A 26,279-nucleotide genomic window follows, 5' to 3' on the forward strand; every position below is an offset into this window, starting at 1 on the left:
TATGAACCTTGGAACCCTGGCTGGCAATATTGCCCATCCAGTGTCAGCAGCCCAAATGCTTGCTGTTGCTTCCCCTTTTGACTTATACAGTCCTGCCAAAATGACTTATATGTAATACGTACTTGTGTTTGTAATAATGATAATAACAATATGTTCTCATACTATTTAAATAATAATATCCATAATGTGTCAAATATTCATGTATCCTATGTTTCATACAGCTGAGGTCAAACTGAACCATATATTTTATGATGTTAAACGTTGCTTGGGGTCAAATTGACCCCAAAGATAACAGGAGGGTTAATAGGCGTCCAGGGACCTCAGGACCAAAGACAAATTATCATTTGAACTGACATGTTTGGAGACAACTGAAGGGGGAGAGGGGGCGGAGGATAAGCAGCACCCACACACTGGAGTGCTCCTGGCACAAGGGACACTGGGGTAGAGCTGGGTCTTGCCTCAGCAGCTAAAGCCTAGTAGGTGATTTCACACATGCATTGAAGCACAGACATTAACACAGGCAGGCACGCACGCACACACACAGACAGACACTAGTCATGGGAAACAACACCTCAGAGATGTGTCAAACACTACAACGCAACTACCAAGTATTTAGAGGGAACGTGAGAGGAAGCACGCATTTGTGACTTCTGTGTGTATTCATATATACAACTAAGACGTCTGGAGACATTTGTGGTTTTTTTACATTCTAGACAGACCTCAAGTGCATAAGAACTTCAAATGACCTAAAGGCAACCAGACAGCAGTAGCCGCAACACCGTTTCAGCAACACCCCAGTGACACCCCAGTGAAGGAAACAATGGAGAGGTGGAAGGTGATTGGTGGAGTGATTTTATGTGTGAGCACGTGTGTGTGTGTGTGTGTGTGTGTGTGTGTGTGTGTGTGTGTGTGTGTGTGTGTGTGTGTGACAGAGTGTCTGTGTGGATTTCAGATGCCTTTAACATTCACTCCCAGGCTCATCAATGGGAAGATCCGACAGGATTAGGCTACACACTGATGTTTGCAGATATGGGCTCTTGGGCTATCCAGAAGGATTCCCTCTCAGTAAGTGCATGTAAATGCACACACACAGAAACACACACACACGCACAAACATCAGTGCTAATCCCTAATGACTCAGTTTAGATAGATGGGCAGTGAGTATGGGGGGGATGTGCAGACATGATTGTCAATGAATAACTCAGACTTGTTTCAGACTTCTTATGACCACTCTGGAAAACAAATAATTGAATGCTCCTAATTTGGTCATTCATTTTCTGAACATTTTCTTATGTACATCTGCTGGGGGCTTAATGGCTACCCCCAAGTAGTAGGATGAAAATGTTGTCGTGTATGCCGACTCCGGTCCAGATAACACGCAAAATCGGCCAATTTAGATCTCTCCATATTACATCACTAAGCAAATGTGCAATTATGCAACGTCGCAAAGGGCACAAGAGCCCAGGAGCTAAACGGTGACAGATTACTCAGAGTGCTCGGACAATGAGGGGAGAGGGGGTGGGGGTACACAAATGTAGTTTTCTCTCCATCAAATAAAGAAGAAAACGCTACTCTGTAAAGGGCTGGCGTTCCAGAGGCCCACACACACACATACGTTATCCACCTACAACAGCAGACTGACTGGCGGCCCCAGCTTGCCAGCGAGGCCAAAGACTTCAGCCTGGCCCGCCAGACAAGACCAAAAACAAACTGCCCATTGTGCGTCTTTCTGCACGCTGCACTGCACAGATAAAATCCCCCGTCTGAAGCCGAATGACAAGTTGTCAAATGCGACACTGAAAATAGAAGCGGACTGCATGGAAAAGAGCAAGAAAGGAGAGGGAGAGGTCGCTGAAATATACAGCACCATAAGAGATCCAGCTTTGGAACTTACTATCACTCTCTTTCTTTCTTTCTTTCGCTCTCACTCTCTCTCTCTCTCTCTCATAAGCTTTTCCACAAATCGCTAGTTCCGTTCCCAGGCTGACTGGAGACATGAGCCGAGGTGCACCAAAGGGGGGAAAAAACACAGCTGTTCCACAGCAGCAGCAAAGAGGCCCTCTAAACAAGCTGTAATTGCACATCTTTAAGGAAAACACCCCTCTGATCAATCATCATACCAAATAGAGAGGATGCTCTTTAGTCAGTGATTCTGAAGCACTGTTAACATTTTATAAAATAAAAAAGGGAAGAAAAACTGAGGCTGGAATTATTATAAGAGTATGCTGCTAGGGGCATGGATCAGAGCCTTTTAAAAGTCAATGTATTTCCCAAGGCATGCTTCCCCTTCTGAACTCACTCTCTTTGCTTCTGAAGAGACACCTGAGGGAGAGTTGGTTGCATGGAGCAATTACCAACTGAGATGTCAGATTAAGCTAAATGAATGGCATGAATAGGCCGCCTACCACAAATAGACTGCCACTATGCAAATGCCTAGGAACTGTGCTGGTTTCTTCCATGAAAAATATCTGACTTTTCTGATGTTATAAGATGACACCAAGGTGTTAGATTGCGATCACAGCTGCAGAATTTTTGCTACACCAGCTCTAACACTGTCAGCGTATTCCGTAGTATTTAACATTTTGCTTACAGTACTTGCTGGTGACACAATTATGCACCTAGGTCATTTTTGACGTCTCCTCTCAACCTGAAAGGGGACACTGTATGTCTCCAACTTCAGAACGCTGGTTGAGTTTAAATTGTGTTAGGCCTAGCTGCTACAACTTTATTCTCACGCATATTTTATTGTCAGGTATAGTTTAGAACACAATTTTTAGATTGAATTCACATACTCAAAATGCATCATCAAGTATATGTCGATATTAAATATTACGTGAAACCAGCACTACATCACCACAGCCTATTAATTAAGGTCAGAGAAACCTTTCCGAGAGTAATATCGATTCGCAGGTTGCAATAACTGTTTGAACAACATATAGCCCAGTCACCTAGTCAAACTATCAGACCACACAACATGTGAAGTTATTTGAAATGTCCATCATGTAGGGTGGTGTCAGACAAACAAGTTTACTTCATGGGGACAATCTGCTGGCTAACTACATTGTGTTGCCACCAGTCATGCAAGAGTTACACAGCATGGGGTCTATTATGATGTTGTGCAAGCTCTACATGAAAAAACATGGATCAGAACTTTTCAACCTAAGTAACTGAGGCTTCTCTTAGGAGGTAAATAACTTCACACCACGTATTTAATCTTCCTATCAAACTCCACAGGATACTGGCAACACTTAAAAGTCTAAAACTAACGTAGCCACCCAAACATTAAGAAATCACAACTCACAACGCTAACGTTACTTAGCTGTTTATGAAATTATTTCGAATAACGTTTAAGGTTTATTTGAATAGACTGAGGTAACGGTTATATCTGAAATCTCGAAAAGAACTGTTAAGGTTAGAGATCCTTGCTGACGACACTAGGCGTGGGAAACCTAACGGATTGTCTCTCTAGATGGGTAGCTATCTAGCTAACGATAGTAAGCACCTTTTGGAAAGGATTTGGCTGACGTTAGCCTTGTATCCACGACTAGCTGAGAAGCTAAAGCTAACTAGCAAGCTAGCTCTAGGCAACATTCCAACTTACTTTGCAGAGCATTATCACTACCTCCCCGGTTACAATCCATTGCCTTAACGTTGCCGAACTAAATAACGTTTTCGAAGATGTATACCTTCTTCACCCTCATAATTGAGCGATATAACGCTACATACCAATCTAGCGAATTGGCAGATATTAAGAAACCAAGAAATCAGACAATCTGACTGAGAAACATTCATCAGTGTCCAAAGCACAGCATGTTAGCAACATGCTTAACAAGCTCACTACAGCAGGATAACAAACTCGCTAGCGTTAGCCAGCTGCCTGCTTTTACGACACAAATAAAACTAATGTTATGTGGTGCACTAATAAAATAACACGTTAGCCAAGAAGCTAACAAGCAAAGTAATTCTGACCTTAAAAGGTTTTACTGTTGATGTTCACAACCAAATAGACAAGACAACTCGTTAAAGTCGACTTAATGGTTAGCTGGGTCGTTGACTATCAAGCTAGCTAAGCCAGAAAGACTAGCTATAAAAAAAAAACCTAGTTGGTGGCCTGAGCTAATTCAAAAATCGGCCGTTCTTACCTTATTTCAAAGTGCGCTTTGACCGTCTTGATGGATGTAACGTTAAGTGTTGGTTGCTCGAGTCCTTAAACCGCGCGATGTCGATAACATTTATTTCCCAGCTGTAATCGGGAAACGACTATGATTTTCAACATTTGTTGGCTTCTGGTGCAGCCTCCCTATTTAGACTTCGTTTTTAGAATGTTCTTTTCCTTTTTTCTTTTACAAAAAACACCTAAAACTCGACGGATGACAACGTCCCCACCTCCCTGTCCGTCAGATTGGAGCAAGTCGAGCAGACGGCATTGTCAATTGCAATCTCTGATAGGAGAACACCACTGTCAGACTCGGAGATCATTGTCCCACCCTACTATTTTCATCATTGGTGAAATATGCGTACGCCTACAACAAGTTCGTCTTTTCATTTGGTACATAATCTGACATTTATACACGCTGACGTGTAATAACGCTAAACGATTGGCTATTGTTCCCAAAGCCATTTAAAGGCGAAGTCGTGATTTGTCAATGTATCAGGATATTTATAACTCAGTCCAGAGAAACAAAATGTTGAGGTTTGGTGTTTAAACGTTTTAAATGCTTCCAGACAGAAATGGCAGCATAAGTCTGAATGCACACGTGTACGAGAGAGTTAATAATTAAGTATTGTCACTGTCCTTCAGGATTGCATGATCACTCATGGATGCTGAAGAATTTGTGTAAAAACTGCATCAGAACATGGGTTTACGGAGATATACTTAGGTAATGCATGTTATAAATGGATAATAATTGTGTATGACTATGTTACCGTTTGGATGATGCAAATGGTCGGACTTAGAGGACGAAAGATGAGCCCTGTGACTTTTGAGTAAAAAGATGAAAGACTTTTAATTTGTAATGGTTTTGTTGCCAACATTTCCGGATTTACTTGTAGTGCTTCCGGGTTTTTATTTCAGTGTGAATTGATAGAGTGGAGGTCATTTACACAAGTGAGAACTGATCTCAGGATTTATAGACCTTTAAATGTAATGCGACACTTACTATGTCGTTTTGAAGGCTTCACGATTGTAGACTCTATTGAAATTATGTAGATAGTCGTAAACAGCTACATTATATGCCACAAATATGTCACAGACAACGTCAGGATTTCCAGGTCCCCAGCAACACGGGGGTGCACAGGTAACGTTAACGTTGTTGACAACATTTGAACAATTATTTTCTCGCATTTTATAATTTATATAACAGTAAAAGATTTGTTTGCGATCCTGGCGCAGTGACTAATCATATTGACTGTCAATGTTCTAATGTGTTCTTCTGAAAATGTTATGTACGTACGTAGCTTGTTCACCCTAGATATCCAACTTCAGCTAGCTAGCTGCAAAATCCGTTTGAGTTCAAGCAAGTCTCTCCATCCAGTCTTTGGCCGACTATGCAATCTTGTTTATAATCCTTCACACATTTGTTTTGCTCTGTGCCATGACATAATGTGTATATCCTTTTATAACCACGCCACATGTAGTAGAAAGTCTTTGTGTAACTAAACTAACACTAAAGCTACCATTTGTAACGTTTCCTGGATACTGTTATAGGGTGCACTTGGTGCAGGATATATCCCTACTGAAGATGAAAAGAGAGTCTTCAGGGAGTGTAACCAGGAGAGCTTCTGGTACAGATGTGAGTTGTAGTCCACATGTGGTGTGATAACATGAAGATATTTGGCTTTTTAAAGATTCAGGACAATATTTTGATATTTATAAAGTATGTCTTATCAGTTATAAAGTAGACAACGAAGAGACTGGTTTGTTGACTGTGTGAGCATGTTTCTATTTCATATACAAAATGAAAATGTAATACAATGTTAAAAAGTATACATGTAATATTTCTGTTTTTGATTTTTATGTGTACCCTGTGTGTGAATGTTAGAATTACCGGTACCTCAGAACTCTTTCTGAGGTCTTGTGAAAAGAAAGCTGGGTGTGAATTATATTGATTCCCTGCTGTTTATCCCTGTAGCATTGCCATTCTCTGCTGTCGCCATTGCTGTCACTCAGGTGCTTGTGTCTAGAGGTAATATCTATTCCATTGCAGATAGCAGTATTTATCATTATACTGCTGCAACTAGCAATATTTTAGCTTGCCTTTATTTTGATCAACTTTTTCTTTCTCTTTCTGTGCCTGTGTTTAGGAGTCATTGCACCATCTCCACGATTTGGCTCTTTCCCTAAAGTGGCCAGTAAGTGTTGTGTTCAGTTCAGTTCAGTACAATTCAGTGTGGGGTTTGCTTTACTGATGGTACACATTTTGCTAAGTTTATTCTTTAACACAAACATGCAGAATGTTGTGGGCAGCAACAGGAACACCATGCTGTTGGAGGTGGAAGCAAAAGGTGCATTGTCATTTAGATCATATAGATAGGTGCTGGGTCAAGGATTCTAAAAGTATTTTGTCATGTTTTATAAGTATGAGTATTAGTATAAGTATATATACTCTTTTGATCCCGTCAGGGAAATTTAGTCTCTGCATTTATCCCAATCCGTGAATTAGTGAAACACGCTCAGCACACAGTGAACACACAGTGTGGTGAAGCACACACTAATCCCGGCACAGTGAGCTGCCTGCAACAACAGCGGCGCTCAGGGAGCTGTGAGTGGTTAGGTGCCTTGCTCAAGGGCACTTCAGCCGTGCCTACTGGTCGGGGTTCGAACCGGCAACCCTCCGGTTACAAGTCCGAAGCGCTAACCAGTAGGCCACGGCTGTGCTCCTTTGGGCCTTAGAGTGGTGTGAATGGCTAGCCAGGGCCAAAGCCACTCTGACTGGGGAGAGGAAGGAGTGTCTGGGTGTGTGAAGTATAATGAAAGAGCAGTTTTTATAATTATCCATGTGTTCACTTCAGGCACCTTGGCTACCATAGTGGTAACTATAACTAGCAATTTAACACCTTTAGAACACCAACCATATCAGAGGTACATATGTTGAGTTACTCCAGTCTAGATTATTTAATGTTAATCACTCTAAATATTGCTAATGTCTATCCAAAGTAAGGTGCCTGCCTGTTTCAAAGTTAACTGATGGTCAAATCAACCGAACCTCATCAGTTAATCTGTATTTTATCTTTCAGTCCACAAAGCTTCAACTTACATTTATAGCCTGCTATAGACCTTCGCTGGAAGTCACAATATAATCAGATGACATATATCCTGAAAGCCAGATAAAACAGTGCATATCAACTTATATCCAATGTGAATTTTCCACAGCTGTCTATGCACCTCCGATATTGTTTGCACCTCCAACTACATGGCGTGTGAGACGCCTGTGATGTAAGCTTGTGTCAAAGAATGCTGCATCATAATGGCTCAAGTCAACATATTAAGTATACCCTTTGACCGTGTTACTCTCTTGTTACCTGTGATCTTGTGGTAATGTTTGTGCACATTTTATATTGCACTACAGTTGCAGGAATGTTGGCATATATGACGGGCAAGATGTCCTATATGAAGGTCTGTCAAGAGAAGTTCAAAAATCTTGAAAATTCCCCATTGGGTGCAGCTCTCCGTCAGGGACATCTGCGCCATCTTTCCCCAGGGTGAGTGTTTCATTATTTTACCCTCCTCATAAGCATCTACATCCACTCTTATACTCACACACCTCCAGTAGTATCCTGATAAGACCTACACAGTGCACCATTGTAAACATATAAATTGCTGTTTGCATTTAGCATTGAAATTAAAAATACAGCTTGAAATTGTGTGAAAAATAGTCTCATGTCATTGCGCACAGGTTGAACCAGTCAGAGATGTCGGATCCCAACCAGACAGCTCCTGATGATGCTGTGTTTGAGTCCACCCACCAGCCAGTGATTAGCCACAGCTACTCAAGTGACTACAGCAGCTCCTCCCAATCCTCATATGAGCCTGCCCCTTTTAGTTCCAGCTTCAGTGAGTCAGCCCCCTCAGGTGTGAGGGAGGATGATATACCACAAGGTTAGTTGACCAGCATAAGCTTCAAATTAATTGGCAAATTCAGTGAAAAGCTCCTCTTGGTTGTCTAATTGTCCAGTCTGTATGTGTGGTCAAAAAGGGCTGGTAAAGTCCTCGCTCTGTAAATTGGGAAACTATAAGAATTAACTAAGTGGCTAGGAATTCACCTTAAGGCTTCTACATACTCGCCACTCCCGACCGGTAGCGCGACAATGTGACGTCACGGGAGCGCCGTAACCATTTATACTTGCGCATGGTGGTCACAACACTAGTTGCAATATCCTCCTGAATTGGCATTGGCCTCTATAGACCTCTCCAGAATAAGTCCCGCCTCCGTAACTTCCGTATCCATCCAACTTCCAGTCGTCAAATGTCTATGGGAAATAACATGGCGTTTCGAAAGATCGTACCTGTCAAACTCTGTAGGTGACAAAGTAGAAAAAGCTGGTGGGCCGATTGGCCTACACACTTCTGCCATCTAGTTTCCACTGGATTTTTTGATTGTCGGTGCCGTTTAAGTAGTAAACGATTATTAATGCTAACCGGGAGCTAGTTCCGATGTACGCGGGCTGAGGAGGGCGTTAGATCTTGCTCACAACCAACCAGTCACAACCTAACATGATGGTCATTTTCAAGTGTGATTCATGCGTGGTTTCAGTAGTCTATAAATGTAAATCGTTTGCAAGGTTCAGCCTCTTTTCAACATGACTTTGGTTTGACTGTGCGAGTTTGTTGGCTGTTATTGAGATATTTGAAAAAAAAAAAAAAATTGCCGACAAGACACTGAAGACTAAAGAATGACGAGATGAGATTTTTTTTTTTCACGAATAACAGATAATGATAAGCAGACTAGGAATCAGAGGCTGAATCGTATTGAGTCGATAGCTTTATTTTGCATGACCTTGATCAGAACAGTAACCTTTTCAGAATGTATTAACAACCTATCAAACATGATGATTTCACGCAGGGTTAGTGCCACCTCCGTAGACAGGCTCTGGTGTCACAAACTCCATTTCGGTGAAGACAAACTATGAAACATTGCCGTTGCTATGCAACCTTGACTGGGGAGTCACGGCGTCTGAAGCGTGCGTTAGCTTAGTGCTTCTTACTGATATATTTCTACTTTAACGGCACCGACAATCAAAAAACCCAGTGGAAACTAGATGGCAGAAGTGTGTAGGCCAATCGGCCCAGCATTTTTTTCTACTTCGCCACCTACAGATGTTTTACCGGTATGATATGTCGAAACGCCATGTTATTTCCCATAGACATTCGACGCCCAGAAGTTGGGTGGACACAGCTGTTTCGGAGAGGTCTATGGCAGTAAAAACTTAACCTGACTCTCGCCAGATGAATTTCGTGCCGCCTAGCTCCACTCATCCATCTGGGATCGATCCATTAGAGTGGTGCTTCAGAAGGCTGGGCCTTATTAAAAAATCCTTGCATAAGATTGGATAAGCCACTTGTCCGTTATCTATTGACGTGCTACTTCAACCACTCACATCGAATCCAACCCGTGACGCTGAGAACAGTCTCACAGTCGCGTCTAAGCTACGTCGCATCTATGAAACTCCCTCCCTGCGTCCTGATTGGCTCTACCATACAATCTCGTGCTGAAATCACTCTCAATGGAACCGATCCCAGATATGAGTGGAGCTAGGCGGAACAAAATTCATCTGGCGAGAGTCAGGTTAGTAAAAACTACCCTCTGTGATGATACTTCAGACTTCGGTTGCTGCTATTCACAACTACCATCATTACCATTTAGTTTCCAAGGTGTGTGCAGCTAAATAGATAGATACATAGGCTACTTTATTCATCCCGAATAAAGACATCTCGGAATTTTAACTAGCTGGCTGGTGCTGAGAGATGAGTTTGTGTAATTTCCTAAGGTGGATTTTTTTCAGGTCTTAGCAGATATCCTTTGGTTGAAAATAATAAACAAATCTTTGTTACCTTTTGCTGGATTATTGGCATGTCCTAGTTCTTTCATCTTAATTCTCTCTCTGGTAGCTTCATTAACTTATCCAGCAAACTATTTAAAAATCACAAACTCTCGCTGGTAACCTAGCCAGGTTAATTTCCCTCTCTTCTCAAACTGACTATTCAAACATCATGTTTATTTAAGATGTGGGCTAGGCAAAAATGCCTGAATGTATTTGATGTCTGTATAGAGGCACGCATGCTCCCTGATCTTGGCTTCAAGCTCATCCTGCTTGTCGCGCGCATCTGAAAAAATGCGTGAGGCTGAAATTTCTCGTGCGACAGAGGAAATGACGCAATTTTTTTTGTATATTTTTTGGCCTTTTATGCCTTTAATTGACAGGATAGTAGAGAATGACAGGAAGTGAGTGGGAGAGAGAGTCGGGGTGGGATCCGGAAAGGACCACGGGGCAGGAATCGAACCCGGGTTACCTGCGTACGGTGCAGGTGCCCCAGCCAGTTGTGCCACGGCTGGGGCCGAAATGACGCAATTTTGACGTCACATTGTCGCGCTACCGTTCGGGAGTGGCGAGTATGTAGGACACTTTATTCATGGTATTCATGGTATTCTACTGGTAAATGCATATAACACAACAATCATTTCAATTCAATTTCAATTTAATATCACTTATAGAGCGCCAAAAGATTGCACATGTCTCATGGTGCTTTACAGAATGTTAAACAATCAGAGAAGCAATCCTATGGTTTGTGTTAGCCTGGCCCCGCCCACCTAGATCTTCTTCCAGGGAGATTTAGTCTGTTTCCCTCAGACAAGAAAAATGTCAGGCCAATCAGCGACGAGAGGGGAAAACAAAACCGAAACTTATTGTGATAAACAGAAGCAGTAACACCTGCAAACGTCAAAAAATGCAGTTGGAAAAATGCAGAAATTTATTTACAGCAAAGGTAGACCCACATACATTGTTTCCTGACTATGCTGTTTATTGTCAATATGTAAAGTTTAGGCGAAGTAGGAAGCAACGTTAGGAATCTCTGATCAATGTGATTGGTAAGGCTGGACCAATGATTTCAAAGTTAGTGATGCAAGTGTTGCAAACGTTTCCAAATCGAGAGTCACCAGACTCTATTCACTTTGTGAATGAGTTTGGATTTTTCCAGGCTAGGTTTATGTACCCTGTAGCCTCGTTTTGGTTTACAATGGCCGCTGCCTGAATAAGACATACACTACCCCAGGCTATCAGAACATTGCCCCAGGAGCACAGAAGGCAGGGGTGCAATTTTATTGTCTTCAGAGTTCAAAATCACTGACCAACAACCTACACTAGAATCTCATTCTGTACCTTTCAAATATCTAGAAAAAAAAAGATGCCATGGTTAGTTGAGTTTTGACTGAAAACCTCTCCCTCATCCCGCACTGTCACATTCAGCTGCGTCTTACCTGGACGACGACCTGCCCAAGAAGAAGCCGGTGCTCTATGAGGACCTCCGCAACAAAAACCGCGAGAACTACGAGGTTACTCTGACGCAGAAGACAGAGACCCTGCTCAAACCCCAAGCCGAGGTCGCCACAGCACCAAAGAAAGAGGGTGAGTGACTCAGAGGTTACCTACCTACCTACTGACCCACTTAACGAAATGCTGAAATGTGCACTCACTCAGCAACATAGATCACAGTGTGTTATTCCTATATGCTGTTACAAGGTTTTAGAGCACAGAGAGGGGAGAGTATTGTGTTTAATGTTTAAATGTCATACATCACAATTTTATAATGTAGTTTACAGCCTACATCATAGTTTCTATGTTGTGCAAAGACCTCAACAAGGATTATTATGATGTATTATTGTGTATGTTATGCAAGATTAGTAGTTCAGAGGGGTTTATGAAAATGAAAATGGACCATAGTAATCTGTTGTTGAGTTGGCATTACCAGTTGTAGGAGGTCCGTGAATATGCATGTTACTATTAAGCAACCTGGTAAATGATTGTCCCTGAACAGACATAGTATCCTTTTAAAGGCATTTCTCCAGTGCAGGGAAGTAATTGAAATCTTTTTTATTTATTCTCCTTTCAGGGAAAAAGAACAAGTATGGAGATACTTGGGAGGAGTGAGGTACAATTCGTTCAAAACATATCTGCTGGGAAACATTAAGGGCCATAACATTGTCTGTCTTTCGTCTGCTGATGTCATAGATCAGGGGCCAGCCATATTTTGGTTGTTCAGGATGTTTCTTTGAAAAGGCCAACAGCATTTGTTGACAGCGGTGATCCTCTCCATTCTTGATGGAACATAATGCAAATAATAGACATACTTCTTTTGCTTTAATATTGTTGATCAGGCAAACAAGTGTTCAAGTGTTAGTATTTTGCAAACAATACATATGTTGCTGATGCAAATCTTCCTTGCTATTAAATAAATAAAATGGCATCTTCAGTTATTTGTTTTTTTTATCTTGATTTGCTTTTTAGTGACGAGGCTGCACATACCAGTACTTCAGGCTGGAGGAGAATCCATGACATCAATGACAATGATCCAATAATTCACTTACAAGACTGATTATTTACAGGGCTCAGTGAGATCAAGTCTGTTAATTAGAAGCTATGAGGAGCTGTAGATTGCATTGTTGTTAAAGTGACCGTAAACCTCTCACATTGTTGCACTTAAATAGGGCTTCATATTGTATCAGTGAGTGAATTTGTCCAGTAATTTTTAGGCAACGTGTCTGATGGGAACTCATCCCTTTTCAAAAACCTTAATTTAAGTGTTATTGGACACAACTCTGAAAAATCCACTGGGTCTTTGTTTTTGTTAACACATAACCTTCAGCTCTGTCGTTTGCTGTACTTCTGTAGCCGTTTGAGTCGGTTTTGCTGCATCATATATGAAATGTCCACATGAAGCCATTAATAAACCAAATTGGTTTGAAAGATTCAGCAATGTGTCATTTATACATCTTGTGAGCTACCATTGTCCAGTCATCAGATTGCAGGCAAATGAGTCCCTGGGCCCTAAATTAAATGACGGGCAAAGTCTTCAGTTAAAGCTAATTTAATAACTATGCAAAAATCTATTTGCTAATTTAATGCCATGAGCAAGAGCCTAAGCACAATCATTGGTGGGTCAGCTCAAAGCTTTCACGTGAGACATTAAAGCTTTAGTTTCTGCACGAGACACTTTGCTCATTGACTGACTTGCACTTTGCCCACTGAGCCTAGTCGTCCATACAAGTCCAGATATTTTATGCCTAAAACATACAGAGAAGCTCTTCCCTAGACATCAGTACAGCGGGACTGTTTGGCAATGGCTTCCATACACATAAAGCCTCCTCTTTTTTCACGTTTTGTTTTTCGTTTTAATTTTCTCTCTCTCTCTTGCAGCTGTCATAATAGCAAGATAGTTGCTAAAAGAACATTCTTGATTTTTCCAAGAACCACAATAATGACGCTTGTGTGAAGTTTGATGGCACATTACTGAGCAATGTAAATTGTGGCTCAAAGGGCTCTTTACCACGTCTTGGGTCAAACTTGATTGATCTCAGGATGGGAAATATAAGACGCAAAAGTCATTCTGAATGCCTTTGTCTATAGCAATATTTTTGTTTACCGAAATTATATAGATTAAAGTAAGTATTTATTGGTATAGCGCATTTTCTAACACTATGGCCACTCAAAGCGCTTCACACAGACATAGACAAACATAAACACTGTATATTCGGTTCATAAATGTCTGCATGAGCAACCAACGGATGAATCAGAGCCTTATGTAGATAGCTATACAACTCTGGGTTGAATAATCTTTTAGCGCCACCTTGTGGCAGGCACAGTGAATTTAAGTCCCTGAATACCAAAAATAAAATAGGTGAGTTTGTTACCTCACAGAAAAGGGTGTCATTAACCAATTCAAGGGGTTTCCAAACAAACCTCCAATTTTGGTTTACAGGATCTTTACAATTCTAGCATCCTGGGAAAATACATATTGGATATGAAGGCATGGTAAACACTATGGACAGGCCAACATGAACCTCACAGAGATGGAAAAGTCCAACTACTCACTAAATCAGCCAATCCTAATTACCACAACTCGTCAGCCAGTAAAGCAGCTAGTTAGTGCACAATTAGTGATATTACCTGTGCTAAGTGGCAGGCACTTTACTTTTTTGAAGTTTGTCCACCTGCGCACTCAACTGTTAAGTGTTTCAGTTTCAGCTACTTTTATTGGCGCCGCTGAATGACATCTATTTCTCTATGAAAACATCTATGTGCATGGCAAGTGACAGTGCAGACAGAGCACTTTAAGAGGAGGGGTTAAAGTACATGGGGAAATCATTACATCATCAAGACACCCTCTTAGGACTGACAAAAAAACCAAAACTGAAAATAATTTAGGGTTGAATTTTGCACACTGACGCATGGCGTAAAACTCGTTTTCCACCCAGCGCGAAGTTTAATTCCTTATTTTGCACGTTTCATTTTTAAACAATGCGCCCAGGGGTGTGGCAATTAACAACTTAGGGAGTGGCTTAGCACATTGTCTAAAAATCGCTATTGTACACCTGGTCAGAAGTCTATGGCGAGTTGTTTATATGTTATTTTAAGAGCACATTGTCAACAGTCATATTGGCGGGAGCACCTATCATCCATGAACGCACACCAGCCACGTCCAAGCAAAACATCACAAATTGCACGATTACAATAGGAAACATAATTTGAATAAAGATATTACGAAATACTGTACATCTCATGATGAGTAGTTATTCACCATCATTTGCAAATTGGTAATGACGGTTAAAAGTGATTAGGGGAGAGGCGAGAGACACTTATGGAGCACAGCTGAAGACACACCGTCACGAGATATTGCAACTCCTCTGCAGGATAATCATTTGAGCAATATTAGGGTAAGTGTTGCTTTTTCCGGTTTGGAAAGTATTGCTTTTTCATGTTTTCGATGGTAACCCATTGTCAGTCAATAGTGAAAGTAACTGCATAGAACTGTCTTGTCGTTGACTGACACCATGGTGAAGTTAGTTTCACTTTGCCAATGAGTTCAAATAATAGAGGAGTGCAAATGCGTGAAGGCTATGCTAGGAATAACAGATGTCATTCTCATTGGTTTAAATTATGTTATAGGCCCCAAACACACCCATGACTGAAAAACCTAGGAACACCTTGTTGCGCCATGCGCTCGACGTTTGATAACGAAAACCCTCCCAATGTGGACTGGACACATCCTACTAAATTTGAATAAGCTTTTGACGAGTGACGATGCGCTTTTGACTGTCATGATAGGGCCCTGAATAGCCACAAATTGAACTCCACAATTGGTTAACTCCACAATTCAGAGCCAACAACCACAATTTAGTCTTTTAACACATTTTGCTTCAAATGGACTTTAATAAAACTCTGCCATAATTATGACCGCCGCGCAGCGAAGCAGCGGTCATATAGGTTTAGTCAGATTTTTTTTTTTTTTTTTTTTTTTTTTTTTCGCATGTCCAAATTTCCGTCAATGATTCCCGGACACTGAAAGACCGGGGTAGACAAAACTTGGTGGGCATGTAACCCCACATGGATAGCATGGAACCATCGTTTTCGTTTTGATCTGTAGCCCCACGCTGGACTGCACCCCGAAAGGAGGAGGGTAGGGCAGACACAGTTTTCTGTGAATATCTCGAAAACCGTAGGGTTTAGGAGGACCATTTTTTTTTTTGTATGTTGATCTCAAGGGGCCATGTCAACCCATTCCATAACCACTCATTTCATGTATAGCGCCACCTAGTTAAACACAAAAAGTAAAATGAGGTGGTGTAATTGAAGGTATCTGTGACCTAACATAGTCAAACTGCAATGAAATTGGAAGTGTATGATCATTATGACACCCTCTGTATGCACGCCAAGTTTTGTGGAATTCCGTTCATGGGGGCCACACAATAAATTAATTTATGTTACTATACACCAACTGGCCTGTAGGTGGCCGGAGACAGTTTTCTGTGAATATCTCGAGAACCGTGGGGGCCTAGGAGGTCCACCTTTTTTTGTATGTTGGTCTTAAGGGGGCATGTCAACCCATCCCATTACCACTTATTTCATGTATAGCGCCACCTAGTTAAAAATTAAAAAGCAAAAAATTAGGTGTTTTCATCTCAATATCTCTGGCTGACAAGGTCAAACTGCACGAAATTAAAAGTGTAGGATCATTATGACACCCTCTGAATGCATGCCAAGTTTTGTGTACTTTCGTCCATGGGGGGCCTTACAATAAAATAATTTATGTGTACATTTAGTGACATACACCAACAAGGATTCCCGGACACTGAAAGACCGGGTACACAAAACTTAGGGCATGTACCCCCCACATGGATAGCATGGAACCGCCATTTTTCGCTTTCATCTGCAGCCCCGCTGGACTGGACCCCCGAAGGGAGGGTAGGGCAGACACAGTTCTCTGTGAATCTTTATGGTATGTTGGTCTCAAGGGCCCACATCAACCTGGCTCATAATCACTCATTTGTGATTTGCCCCCGTAAAAAAAAATGAAAATCAGTAGGATTAAAAAGAAAGCCAAAATAAATATTCATCATCATCATCATGGCTGCATTTTCAGTATTGGCGAGAAGTAGTCGCTTGTCCACTAGATGGCGATCGTTGCAGTGAGACGTAATTTTGTTGGAAGTTAAAAAGTGGGTTGAAAAACAATGGACGCTTCCATACAAGGACTGTAATTTACCGCAGCCCGAACATCTAATAAGGATAGGACGATGTTCACATGAAGTGTAATTCCCATTTCTTCTTGAAGCGAAATAAATCTGAGGATGTTTATCGGACATGCTTGGTTTTTACTGCAGGTACGTTAATCTTGTAATATCAATAAGGACCTAGGTAATGTTACCGCGTTAAGCGTTGGTTGAGTGATGGAGGCATTTGATTTATTGCATTTGTAGAAAAACTATAAATGCGGTTATACCAAGCAAAATGTATAGCAGCACTGTTTGTATCTTTCGACTGTCATTTATTGCACGTGCTACAAAATCATTCTGTGCAATGGAAGATTTACCAACGTTACACCGGTCTGATACAGTTTTGCCTATACATCGGAGACTGAGACGCCTGTTTATTTTGTTTTAAGTGCGTGCAGGGTGTGAGAGGGGAATCGATGTGCTTTGATTACAGCTTGGTAGTTGTAGTCTGTGAAATTAAAAAAGCACGGTGTGTGAAGTATCCAAACAATGACACCTTCATTTCATTATGGCTGCTTTAGCAAAACACCTTAAGCTACTGTGTAGTGGGTCCCATTTAGAAGTGGCTACTTCATTCGCTCCTTTCCTCTCATGGAGCTGCGTGAATGTTATTACAACTTTTCAGCCACGATATGACAGTTTAAGTCCGCTTTGATACTGTAAGCATGAAGCCACACTGTAAAAAATAATAAGTAATGGTTACTTGAAAAAGGGTGGAAACTTCGTTGCCTTAAATAAGTTAAGTAAACAAAACTTTTCTCTTCCAAGTTATGTTTACTTGATGTCTACAAGTAATGCTTACTTAGAAGAAGTTATCCTTACTTAAGACTTTAAAGTTCTGGTTACTTACTTCCAACTAGTAAAGTTTACTTCATGCCCTCAAGTAAAGCTTACTTGAAACAAAGTTGTATTTACTACTGTTAAATGAGTTACCCTTACTTTAAGTTGTAAAGGGTACTTTTATGTTGGATAGTAAAGTTTACTTGCAGAATATACACAAAAATAGTTGGCACTATTAGATTAGATAACTTTATTGTCATTTTGCAGAGTACAAGTACAAAGACAACAAAATGCAGTTTACATCTAACTAGAAGTGCAAAAAAAGCAGAAAAATGCAATCTGATACACAAAGACAGGTGGTGCATAGACAGCATAAGAAATATGCGGTGTAAACAGTAGTATACAGTTGGTTTACAGAAGGTGGTTTAGAGTAATATAAATTAGGTATAAATATGTGCAGTGTATTAGCAGAATAAATATGGATATTCGGTATGAACCATATAGACATATATGTACAGTATACAGCTATGTGCAGTGTGGTAACAGTACTGTAGTGCAGAAACAGTAACATTATAACAGTAGTAAGAATACGTGTATGTGCAGGATGAATAGTATGAAGAGCAGTAGAAAATGCCATGTATAAGTGTAATTACAGTATGTACATTTGTAAATAAATAGAACACTATGGGTGGAATAGGGTAGTGCAATTGTCCTAGGGGGTTGGGTGTCCCCGTCAAAGGTTTCCATGGTCATGGTGGACACCTCAACAGGCACAGGCAAGGAGGCATTGGGCGGGGGGCTTAGTTGGTTGGTTGTCACCGGGATGCAGAGCTAGAGTTCAGTAGGGTGACAGCCGCGGGAAGAAGCTTCCTCTGAACCTGCTGGTTTGGGTGCAGAGACCTGTAACGCCTCCCAGAGGGGAGTGGGGGTGAACAGTCTGTGGTTGAGGTGAGAACAGTCTTTGATGATGCTGCCTTACGCAAGCATCACTTGCCCTGGATGGCCTTGATGGAGGGAAGTGAGGAACCCGGTGATCGTTGGCCAGTTTTCACCACCCTCTGCAGTTTTTTTCGGTCGTATTCTGGTGTAACCTCCATGTTTCAATCAGTAGTGTTTGAGCAACTGACCTCTGACTTCACATCCAAACAAGCACAACTTACATGTCCAGTTCATTGCTCTGCATTTTCAGTTTTCCAACTGCAAAAAGAAAAAGAGGGCAAAATTATTATCAATATGCATCTATTGGCCATGTTTAACTAAAACAGCTGATTAAGTTTCACATTAAATGTTAATTTAAATTATTTCTCCAGAGACCTAATTAACCGTTAAGCTAAAAATATTATGATTTGGCAACTTAATTTTCTCTATTGCTTCAGGCCTAGTACATTTATCACAATAGAATTTAAAATGTCAATCATACGTTGGAATTATATGGATGCCATTTTGCACCTCAATAGCGGCACATTAGTTCAAATTCCACACACTGCAACCTAAGTCCTCTTGCTAAATCACAACGAAAAGATTTTAGATAAAAGACCATGGCTTTCTCAGTCAGTAAGGTTATGAGTCCAATTATCCTAATTGTTTTATCAATACAGTAGGAATATCGGCGTAAACCATACACAGTTTAATCTTTACACGTTTTGAATCAACTTAGCATGCTAGCAAGCGTTTCTCATGAGAAATGGCTAGCGTTAGAACTAAACTTCATTAAGAGAGCTCATGAAGGCGACTGCTATTGGCAAATTTATACAGCCTAGTTCTAGACCCCAGGCACCACCACTTCCTCATAACCCGATAACATAAAAATATCAAAGGGCTTGAATACCTAGAATATTTGTTTTCTGCTCTGCATGGTCTGAGGCAGTGTTAACAAAGATCTTTGGTGTTAACTTCATAGCTGCTATCAGTTAGCTGCAAACTGTTAGCAGCTAAGCGATATGTCCCACTTAGCAAGTTGAACTTAACATTACCCCAGCTGTTAATGAAACCGATGTACAGTTTTGCACAAATGCTGTTAGTTCGACCTATATTGTAAACATTTGACACATTAATACATACTGTAAACTTACGGACAGAGCAAGTCACTGGTGAAGCTGCGTTACACTCCCATCCCAAAGTCAGCCACACCGTAACACTGCCCGACCGTTGGCTGTGGAATCCAGAAAGCCCCCTCTGCTAACTGTGGCGTGTGCACTTTCGTGAGTCCAGTTTACTCAGGTCTGAGTTGTGAAGCTTACTCGTTTATCTCAAGTTTTAGACCCCATTGTTGCAAGTTGACACATTACTAATGTTACTCTAGTAAGAACACTAGGTCAGCCTATAGTAAGTAAAGTATACTTGTGTTACTGCAGTAAGATGTAGTGTCATTTTTTACAGTGCATTGGTTTCCAAAGGAGATTTTATTTGTGTCGCCAGCATAGCCTATTGACAATTTATGTTGTCAATAGGCCTACCTATAATCCTACCTGTAGCTTAGGGAAGCTAACAGCTTTCTATTAGGATCTAGTTTGTTAGTTACCGTTTGTCATAACTCCCTGATGCATTTTTGCATTTAGAATAGCCAGAGCGTGTAGGCTATATCTCAATCGGAAAATTAAACAATATCGGTGCCTATGGACTAGGCTGGGTGAACCCAGCCTGATCTGCACGCTATTTATTTTTTGATTTCTTAAAGATTGAGCTTGGTCTGATGAAAGCCAGACTAGCCATGGACCTCAGTTAAACAATGCAAGGGAACATGAATCAGCCTATATTTGCACTAACAATAACGGACAAAAGCTCTTCAACTTTGGCCCGTTAAAATGTGTATGAACAGTCTAGCGGCACATTTCATCAAGGCCCATTTGGACATGTCAGTTATTTGCACCACTGGTTAGATGTAAAAACAGCATTTCGTTTCAGACTAGGCTACTGTTACTTAATTTGTGCATTAACAATAACGTTTCAGACTACTGTTACTTAATTTGTGCATTGACAACAAAATTATTACATGAACTAAAGATGACTAAAATCTTATGTAGAAGAAGAAACATTCACAAAAATCCATCCATCCAAAATGACCTTTGTTTTTGATAGCTGTTGAAAACGGCATGGAACTGACAGAGATGTTTTTGTTTAAAATACATAAAAATAAATAAATAAATAAATAAATAACATTATGCTGATACCTTTTGCTTTTCCCAAATACAATGTAGCCTACAGGTGTAAGTGACCTTTCATCAATCCAGTTGCAATGGATGAACTGTGATGAACTGCCCTACTTGTGATTGTTTAGAGAATTTAAAGGTTTTATAACAATTCTACATCTTTGGCTATTCTACAATCTATTCACCTTTTTCAGCACCAGTAGGGTACTTTCTGTGCAGCCGCATACACACTCAGGCATGCCAAACAAGCATACACAAAAGTTTCAAAAGTGGGGATGGAGTAAAATATGGAGACAAATTGAAGTGTGATTTATTTTCGCAGAACGGATGTACAGGACTGAGCGGCGGTCATATTTTGTACCGCTATGCGGTACATCTAGTTTTACAAAGCAACTAGACAACTTTATTATTAAATCAAAGTAATATAGAAAAGACAGATTTACATTCCATAAAGCAAGAGGCACGGAAGACGTGGAAAAAAGTGCCCTGTGGAAAAAAGACATAAGAGGTCTGTTAAGCATTGATCTATTGTGTGTGTGTGTGTGTGTGTGTGTGTGTGTGTGTGTGTGTGTGCATTTAATACTTACTAGCTCTGTGTTGGCTGGGCTTGTGCTGTTGCTGTTGGTTGTGCTTCTTGCCTTTTGCATTCTTCACACATGTGGTGGCAGTGTCTGCAGAGAGTCCATGGGTCACACAGGTGTACATGACAGCGGCAGAGGCGTGCAAAACACTCCCTATAGCTTACCCAAACAGCCTCACCTTAAATAAGCCTTCCATTCACCATGCTCAAAACTAAAAGACCTGTCTCCAAAAACTGGTTCAACAGAAAGAATGACTAATTCATATTGGCCAAGAGTGGGCCTACATTATTGTGTCCGTACATTGATCTCAACCAAGAGAGAAAAATGAAGGATCAGTCTCTTTGTCGTCCAATTCTTAGAAAAACATTACTTGAGGGAGATCTTTGACATGATGCGTGTATATCTACATAAGACATACAGTACCTGTGGCCTGGCGCAAAGTCTGGTCTCCGTGACCAAGGTCCAACCCCAGGGGGACCAGTGTAGGGACCAAGTCTCTCAAACTTCTTTCGGCACGTTCTGGCATAGGAGGCCTTACCCACAGCGAAACCAAGGACACCTGCCACTGAAACAGAAATGCAAAACATATTAATTATTTTTGTTATTATTATTTGTTAATGTATTTTATCTCCCAGCTATGATATGAAATTGTGTAGATTATGACTTGACTATTATTATGACAGCATCAAGCACTTTCTGCATGTCATATCAGGTCTGATAGAGTGAGGATCAACATCAGCGTAATTTACATGTGTGATAAAAAAGGTAGTAAGAACTCTGGCCAAAGTCCAGCTTTTGCAAAGTCAAGTCTGGAATATCTTATCAGAAAAGAAATACAATATAATGCTGGACAAACCTAATCCAACATATTTAATAACAAGACTAATTGCCTAATTTAATAAGTAACATAGATAGGATATGCCTACTCAAAATAAGATATTTCAAACTCATGCACACTTTTTAACTACATTTTTAGGTTTTCCCCTTTATACAGTTAGGAAAGTAACGAGTGGAATCGGGAAATTACCGCGGGTTGGATTTGACGTCGGTGGGCGCTTGGACCCCAATGTGGTATGGACACTGGAGCTGTGTGCGCCCCAGTGCCCCGACTCATGTACACTTTATACACTTACATGCTAGCTTGGGGAATGGTCCGAATCGTTTTGATGCCTTCCAAATCCCTGTAGACAAAGCATAAATGATGTTAGTCAAGATCATGTGACCCCACTCAATCTTGAACCTGTGTCTCCAGGGTACTAAACCTGCAGCTTGACCGCAACGCCAAAGAGCCAGGCTTGTGGTATGGCAGTCAGAGTGTGTACTCAACTGTAGTGATGGTACTCCGTCACACTGCCCACCCCTTAGGGAAGCGTGCCCATGCGCTTCATGCACACACACAACCACCAGCCATACTTCTCCCATCCCAGGGTCCCCCACACCGGTGCTTCAACCGTATCCTGGGATCCCTCACACCGGGGTCAACCTATCCTGGGATCCCTCACACCGGGGTCAACCTATCCTGGGGTCCCTCATACAGCTTACACATTGGGCACGCTTCCGATGACCTCACAGCATACCATCCCACTTCTGACACCATATGTAGCAAAGGGAGAGAGCAGTGACCCGGTCTTGAACCTGTGTCTCCGGGGTACTAAACCTGCAGCTTGACTGCCACAGCAAAGAGCCAGGCTAATTGGCAATCAGAGTGTATACTCAACTGTAGTGACAGTACTCCGTCACATAGTGTAATGTTTATGTAACATTAGGTTCAATAGGTAAACTCATACCTCTATTCAGACATAACATTAGCTTTGGCTATGTGTTCAGATGAAGTTGTTTTGAATAATCTGTGGCTTTAGTTACCTTGGTAGATGAGGGCCCCTGTCACAGCCATGCTAGTCACTGAGAGAGGGAGGGCTATAGAAAGAACAAATAAACAAACAGGAGTCCGTTAAAAAATGCACTTACTTACATTGCACCTCTAGATACTGTATGTTGCCTTTAATCACTGACACTGACATAAATTCCATCATTTGCTAATAATCACCAATGTTAAAGCTATAGCAAAAGACATAAAAATGGCTCAGTGGGTTGGGTGAAATCGTAGTAGAGAACGTCTGATTTCATTATTTACTCAACATGTCTTTGGGTGGTGCCTGTTGTATGTCACAACTACCAGACAGACAGTCAAGTGAGATTGCTTTTGAGGATTGCTGAAGAAGCCACCACAAGAGGGACCAATTATACACTCAAACACTCAAACACGTGGCATACACAATACAATTATGAACGTGACTGCATTTTCAATAGGCCAAATCATTGTTTTATCAGAGCAGATGTTTGATTATGTTGAAAAGAATTACCGTCAACTTTAACAAATTCTTATTTGAACATCTCTGTGCACAGGTGGACACACTCACACACTCCCGCTCACATACACACACACTTTTACATGTTTCGTCTATCGCCCTGCACGTGGGTGTGCACGTGAGGTCGGGCTCCTCCAGACAGCAACCATTAGTGGGGTGAAATCATGGGGCCCCCTTGTTTGCATGTGAAACCTGACTCCACACACACACAAACATGCTTGCTAATGGGAGGGGGCAATGATCGATGAATCCATTGACATAATGTCATTAAGAGCCTTCCTGGAAAGTTACTACAATAGCACACACTGCCACACACAATGCACTATTCATCAATAGCACCCACCCACACAGTTAATCATTCATACTGTTGTTACACACAGGTGGACTGTGACTACGACTGTGCCTCAGAAGAAATCAAAAGGCTATATGTAACAAGCAGCGAAACCAAGAATGTGTGGTTAGCGTTGTGAATGTGACAGACGCCACGCGCCCCAATGTACCTCTATACCAGAAGCTCTCTGACTGACACTCCCTCCATATCTGCCTCACATCGTCTCTGTGAATGTGGCGGTCTCCCATGCCGCACTGCAAACAGACACATTATTCAGAGTTGAGTCGAGACATGGAGGGTTGTCACAGTTTTACTCTGGTATGTCTTTCCAGTAAGATTATGTAACACCTGAAACCTGATTCATCACAACAAAATCATCATAGATGACTTGGTGAGACTAATGAACCATGTGATTTGATGGAACATAATGATGTTCATTGATGAACACAATGAACCATAATCAAACTAGGACGATACTACAAACATCTTCAGACAAAAGCTGATCACACAGATCCATGGATAGGAGAAGAGTGCTCACCTTGCGGTCCCTTGCTGGTGCAGCTGTTTGAGCTGCGCTGGAGCCTTCAGGCGTCTCAGTAGTCATGATCCTGCTGGTGGTGGAAAAGTTCAGACAACTTGAAAGGTTTGGATTCTCCCCTCTCGCTCTCTCTCCACAGTTCCTCTCTTGAGCTCCTCTCGAGTGGCTTCCTTGCCCCCTCTTAGTGTGCCTCCCCACCCACTCGTTTGTCTAAACATCAGCAGGCTCCACCCCACCAAGGTCAAGCGTGGGACTGAAGAACACTTGTAACACTGTGGAGCCTCGCTTCAAAGCTGATTGAAGGTTCAATATCAGACATCTTGGTTGGGGTCAGACCTGATTCATTGACCTTTTAAGACAATTAAGAAAATGTGAAAAAAAGTGAAAAGTGAAATGACCCTTGCTCTATTTTATCACACATTTGTTATAATTGACTGGTTTAATTTTCGATTATGTTTTACAATTTGTATTCTCTATAATCAATTACTGATGGCCTGTGTGTATATTTAACAATATTTATCATAGTTATGAGATAATTAGAAATTACTTTAAATTAATATTAATAAACATTTGGTAAAGTATAGGTCCCTCCAAGTCAAGTTTATCTATATAGCGCATTTCATACACAGGGGTCATTCAATGTGCTTTACATAAACAAAAGCAAAGAGTTATAGTAAGTAAAAGCATAAACATAAAACATAATAAAAAGTATAAAACATGGTTTTATCTGACTTCAAAATTCTCAGCATTATCAGCTCTGTGACTCCGCCCCCTTGGGTTTTCAATGAGTGAAGAAACATATTGCAACACACACATGAAGTGCGCCGTTACTATAATAGGCCTATAGTCATATTGTACCACATGGGCATATGACTAAGCATTACTGAAACTCATCAACAGTCTTAGGATAGTTAAGTCCAATCAAGTTTATTTATATAGCACATTTCATTCACAGCCGTCATTCAATGTGCTTCACATAAACAAAAGGCAACAGGAAAAGCTAATGAAAGCATAGAAGGGCAATAGTCATAGAATAGTTTTGAGTAAAGAATAAAAAAGAAATCACAGTAATAGTACATAAGAGCTTAAAAGGCCAATAGTTTAAAAGTGTTTAAAAAGTAATAATAAATAATAAGTAATAATAAACAACATAGAATGATTACTCAGTGATAGTGATAGTCAAGCACCCAGTGAACAGCAGTACTCTATGTTGATTCTTGAAGTAGAATATGATAGGTTAATGTCTGAATGAAAATGGTAATTTAATTAATTGTAATTCAGCTTTACCCATTTAAACTTCTGTTTTAACATTTACCAGTTTAAAATACGCAAAACTATCTTTCAACATGCCCTGAAAATCCACACAACTGCTTGAAGTCACATTGTCACACGATAAACAACCTCAACAACAACTCTCATGCAATCATTGCTGGTGAAAGTTGGAAGTTTCTTATAAGGACACGCCTGAGAAAAAAAAATTCACTCAGAAAATTCTGAGTGTCACACCTTGGATCGACTTCACCTTTCATACTTTGTCATTCAACCTTTGTTTTAGGTTAAAACGATTAATAGCTCTGTTCAGGATCAGCAAACATTCTGTAACTTAAAAAGATACCACGACCGAAATTACAATAAAGTATTATGACTTTACAGTTTCTGAACACAGCCCAGCTGACAATCTGTTTCATCAGCTTAGAGTGGGAAATCCCCCTGCTTCTGCAGGGAGGTCCTATAGGATGAATCCACAGAAGCCAAAGTCCCT

General features: G+C 40.9%; 2 protein-coding genes across 3 annotated transcripts; one reads left to right on the plus strand and one right to left on the minus strand.

Annotated features, from left to right (window-relative positions):
- The first annotated feature begins 5,050 nt into the window (after nucleotides 1-5,050).
- On the plus strand, nucleotides 5,051-12,969 carry ociad1 (OCIA domain containing 1). Of its 2 annotated transcripts, XM_048252284.1 has the most exons (9): nucleotides 5,051-5,297; nucleotides 5,708-5,792; nucleotides 6,132-6,185; nucleotides 6,304-6,351; nucleotides 7,569-7,701; nucleotides 7,896-8,098; nucleotides 11,467-11,625; nucleotides 12,110-12,148; nucleotides 12,505-12,969. In XM_048252284.1, exons 1-8 carry the CDS (start codon nucleotides 5,244-5,246, stop codon nucleotides 12,145-12,147), a joined length of 774 nt encoding a protein of 257 aa, XP_048108241.1. In that variant the 5' UTR covers nucleotides 5,051-5,243; the 3' UTR covers nucleotide 12,148; nucleotides 12,505-12,969. The 2 variants fall into 2 exon arrangements, with proteins under 2 accessions (XP_048108241.1, XP_048108240.1); XM_048252283.1 differs by lacking the exon at nucleotides 12,505-12,969 and having other exon boundaries at nucleotides 5,052-5,297; nucleotides 12,110-12,473.
- Nucleotides 12,970-20,974: 8,005 nt separating this feature from the next.
- Nucleotides 20,975-24,682, minus strand: ociad2 (OCIA domain containing 2). Its single transcript, XM_048251814.1, has 7 exons — nucleotides 24,518-24,682; nucleotides 24,149-24,233; nucleotides 23,143-23,196; nucleotides 22,413-22,460; nucleotides 21,703-21,844; nucleotides 21,286-21,369; nucleotides 20,975-21,184 (listed from the first exon to the last, which is right to left on the minus strand). Coding segments are annotated over exons 1-7 (480 nt in total). The 5' UTR covers nucleotides 24,584-24,682; the 3' UTR covers nucleotides 20,975-21,183.
- Between the last annotated feature and the right edge of the window lie 1,597 nt (nucleotides 24,683-26,279).

The sequence above is a fragment of the Alosa alosa genome, chromosome 9 (genome assembly GCF_017589495.1).
Source record: "Alosa alosa isolate M-15738 ecotype Scorff River chromosome 9, AALO_Geno_1.1, whole genome shotgun sequence".
NCBI classification, from domain to species: domain Eukaryota; kingdom Metazoa; phylum Chordata; class Actinopteri; order Clupeiformes; family Clupeidae; genus Alosa; species Alosa alosa.

Bases quoted from the DNA above. Each gene is read 5' to 3' on its own strand.
- ociad1 (XM_048252284.1), top strand. From the start codon at position 5,244: ATGTCACAGACAACGTCAGGATTTCCAGGTCCCCAGCAACACGGGGGT. The intron at 5,298-5,707 runs GTAACGTTAACG...ATACTGTTATAG, and splicing joins AGCAACACGGGGGTGCACAG to GGTGCACTTGGTGCAGGATA. The intron at 6,352-7,568 runs GTAAGTGTTGTG...ATTGCACTACAG, and splicing joins CTCTTTCCCTAAAGTGGCCA to TTGCAGGAATGTTGGCATAT.
- ociad2 (XM_048251814.1), bottom strand. From the start codon at position 24,583: ATGACTACTGAGACGCCTGAAGGCTCCAGCGCAGCTCAAACAGCTGCA. The intron at 23,197-24,148 runs GTACATTGGGGC...TTCTTTCTATAG, and splicing joins AGAGAGCTTCTGGTATAGAG to CCCTCCCTCTCTCAGTGACT. The intron at 21,845-22,412 runs GTAAGTGTATAA...TTTCTGTTTCAG, and splicing joins ACCATTCCCCAAGCTAGCAT to TGGCAGGTGTCCTTGGTTTC.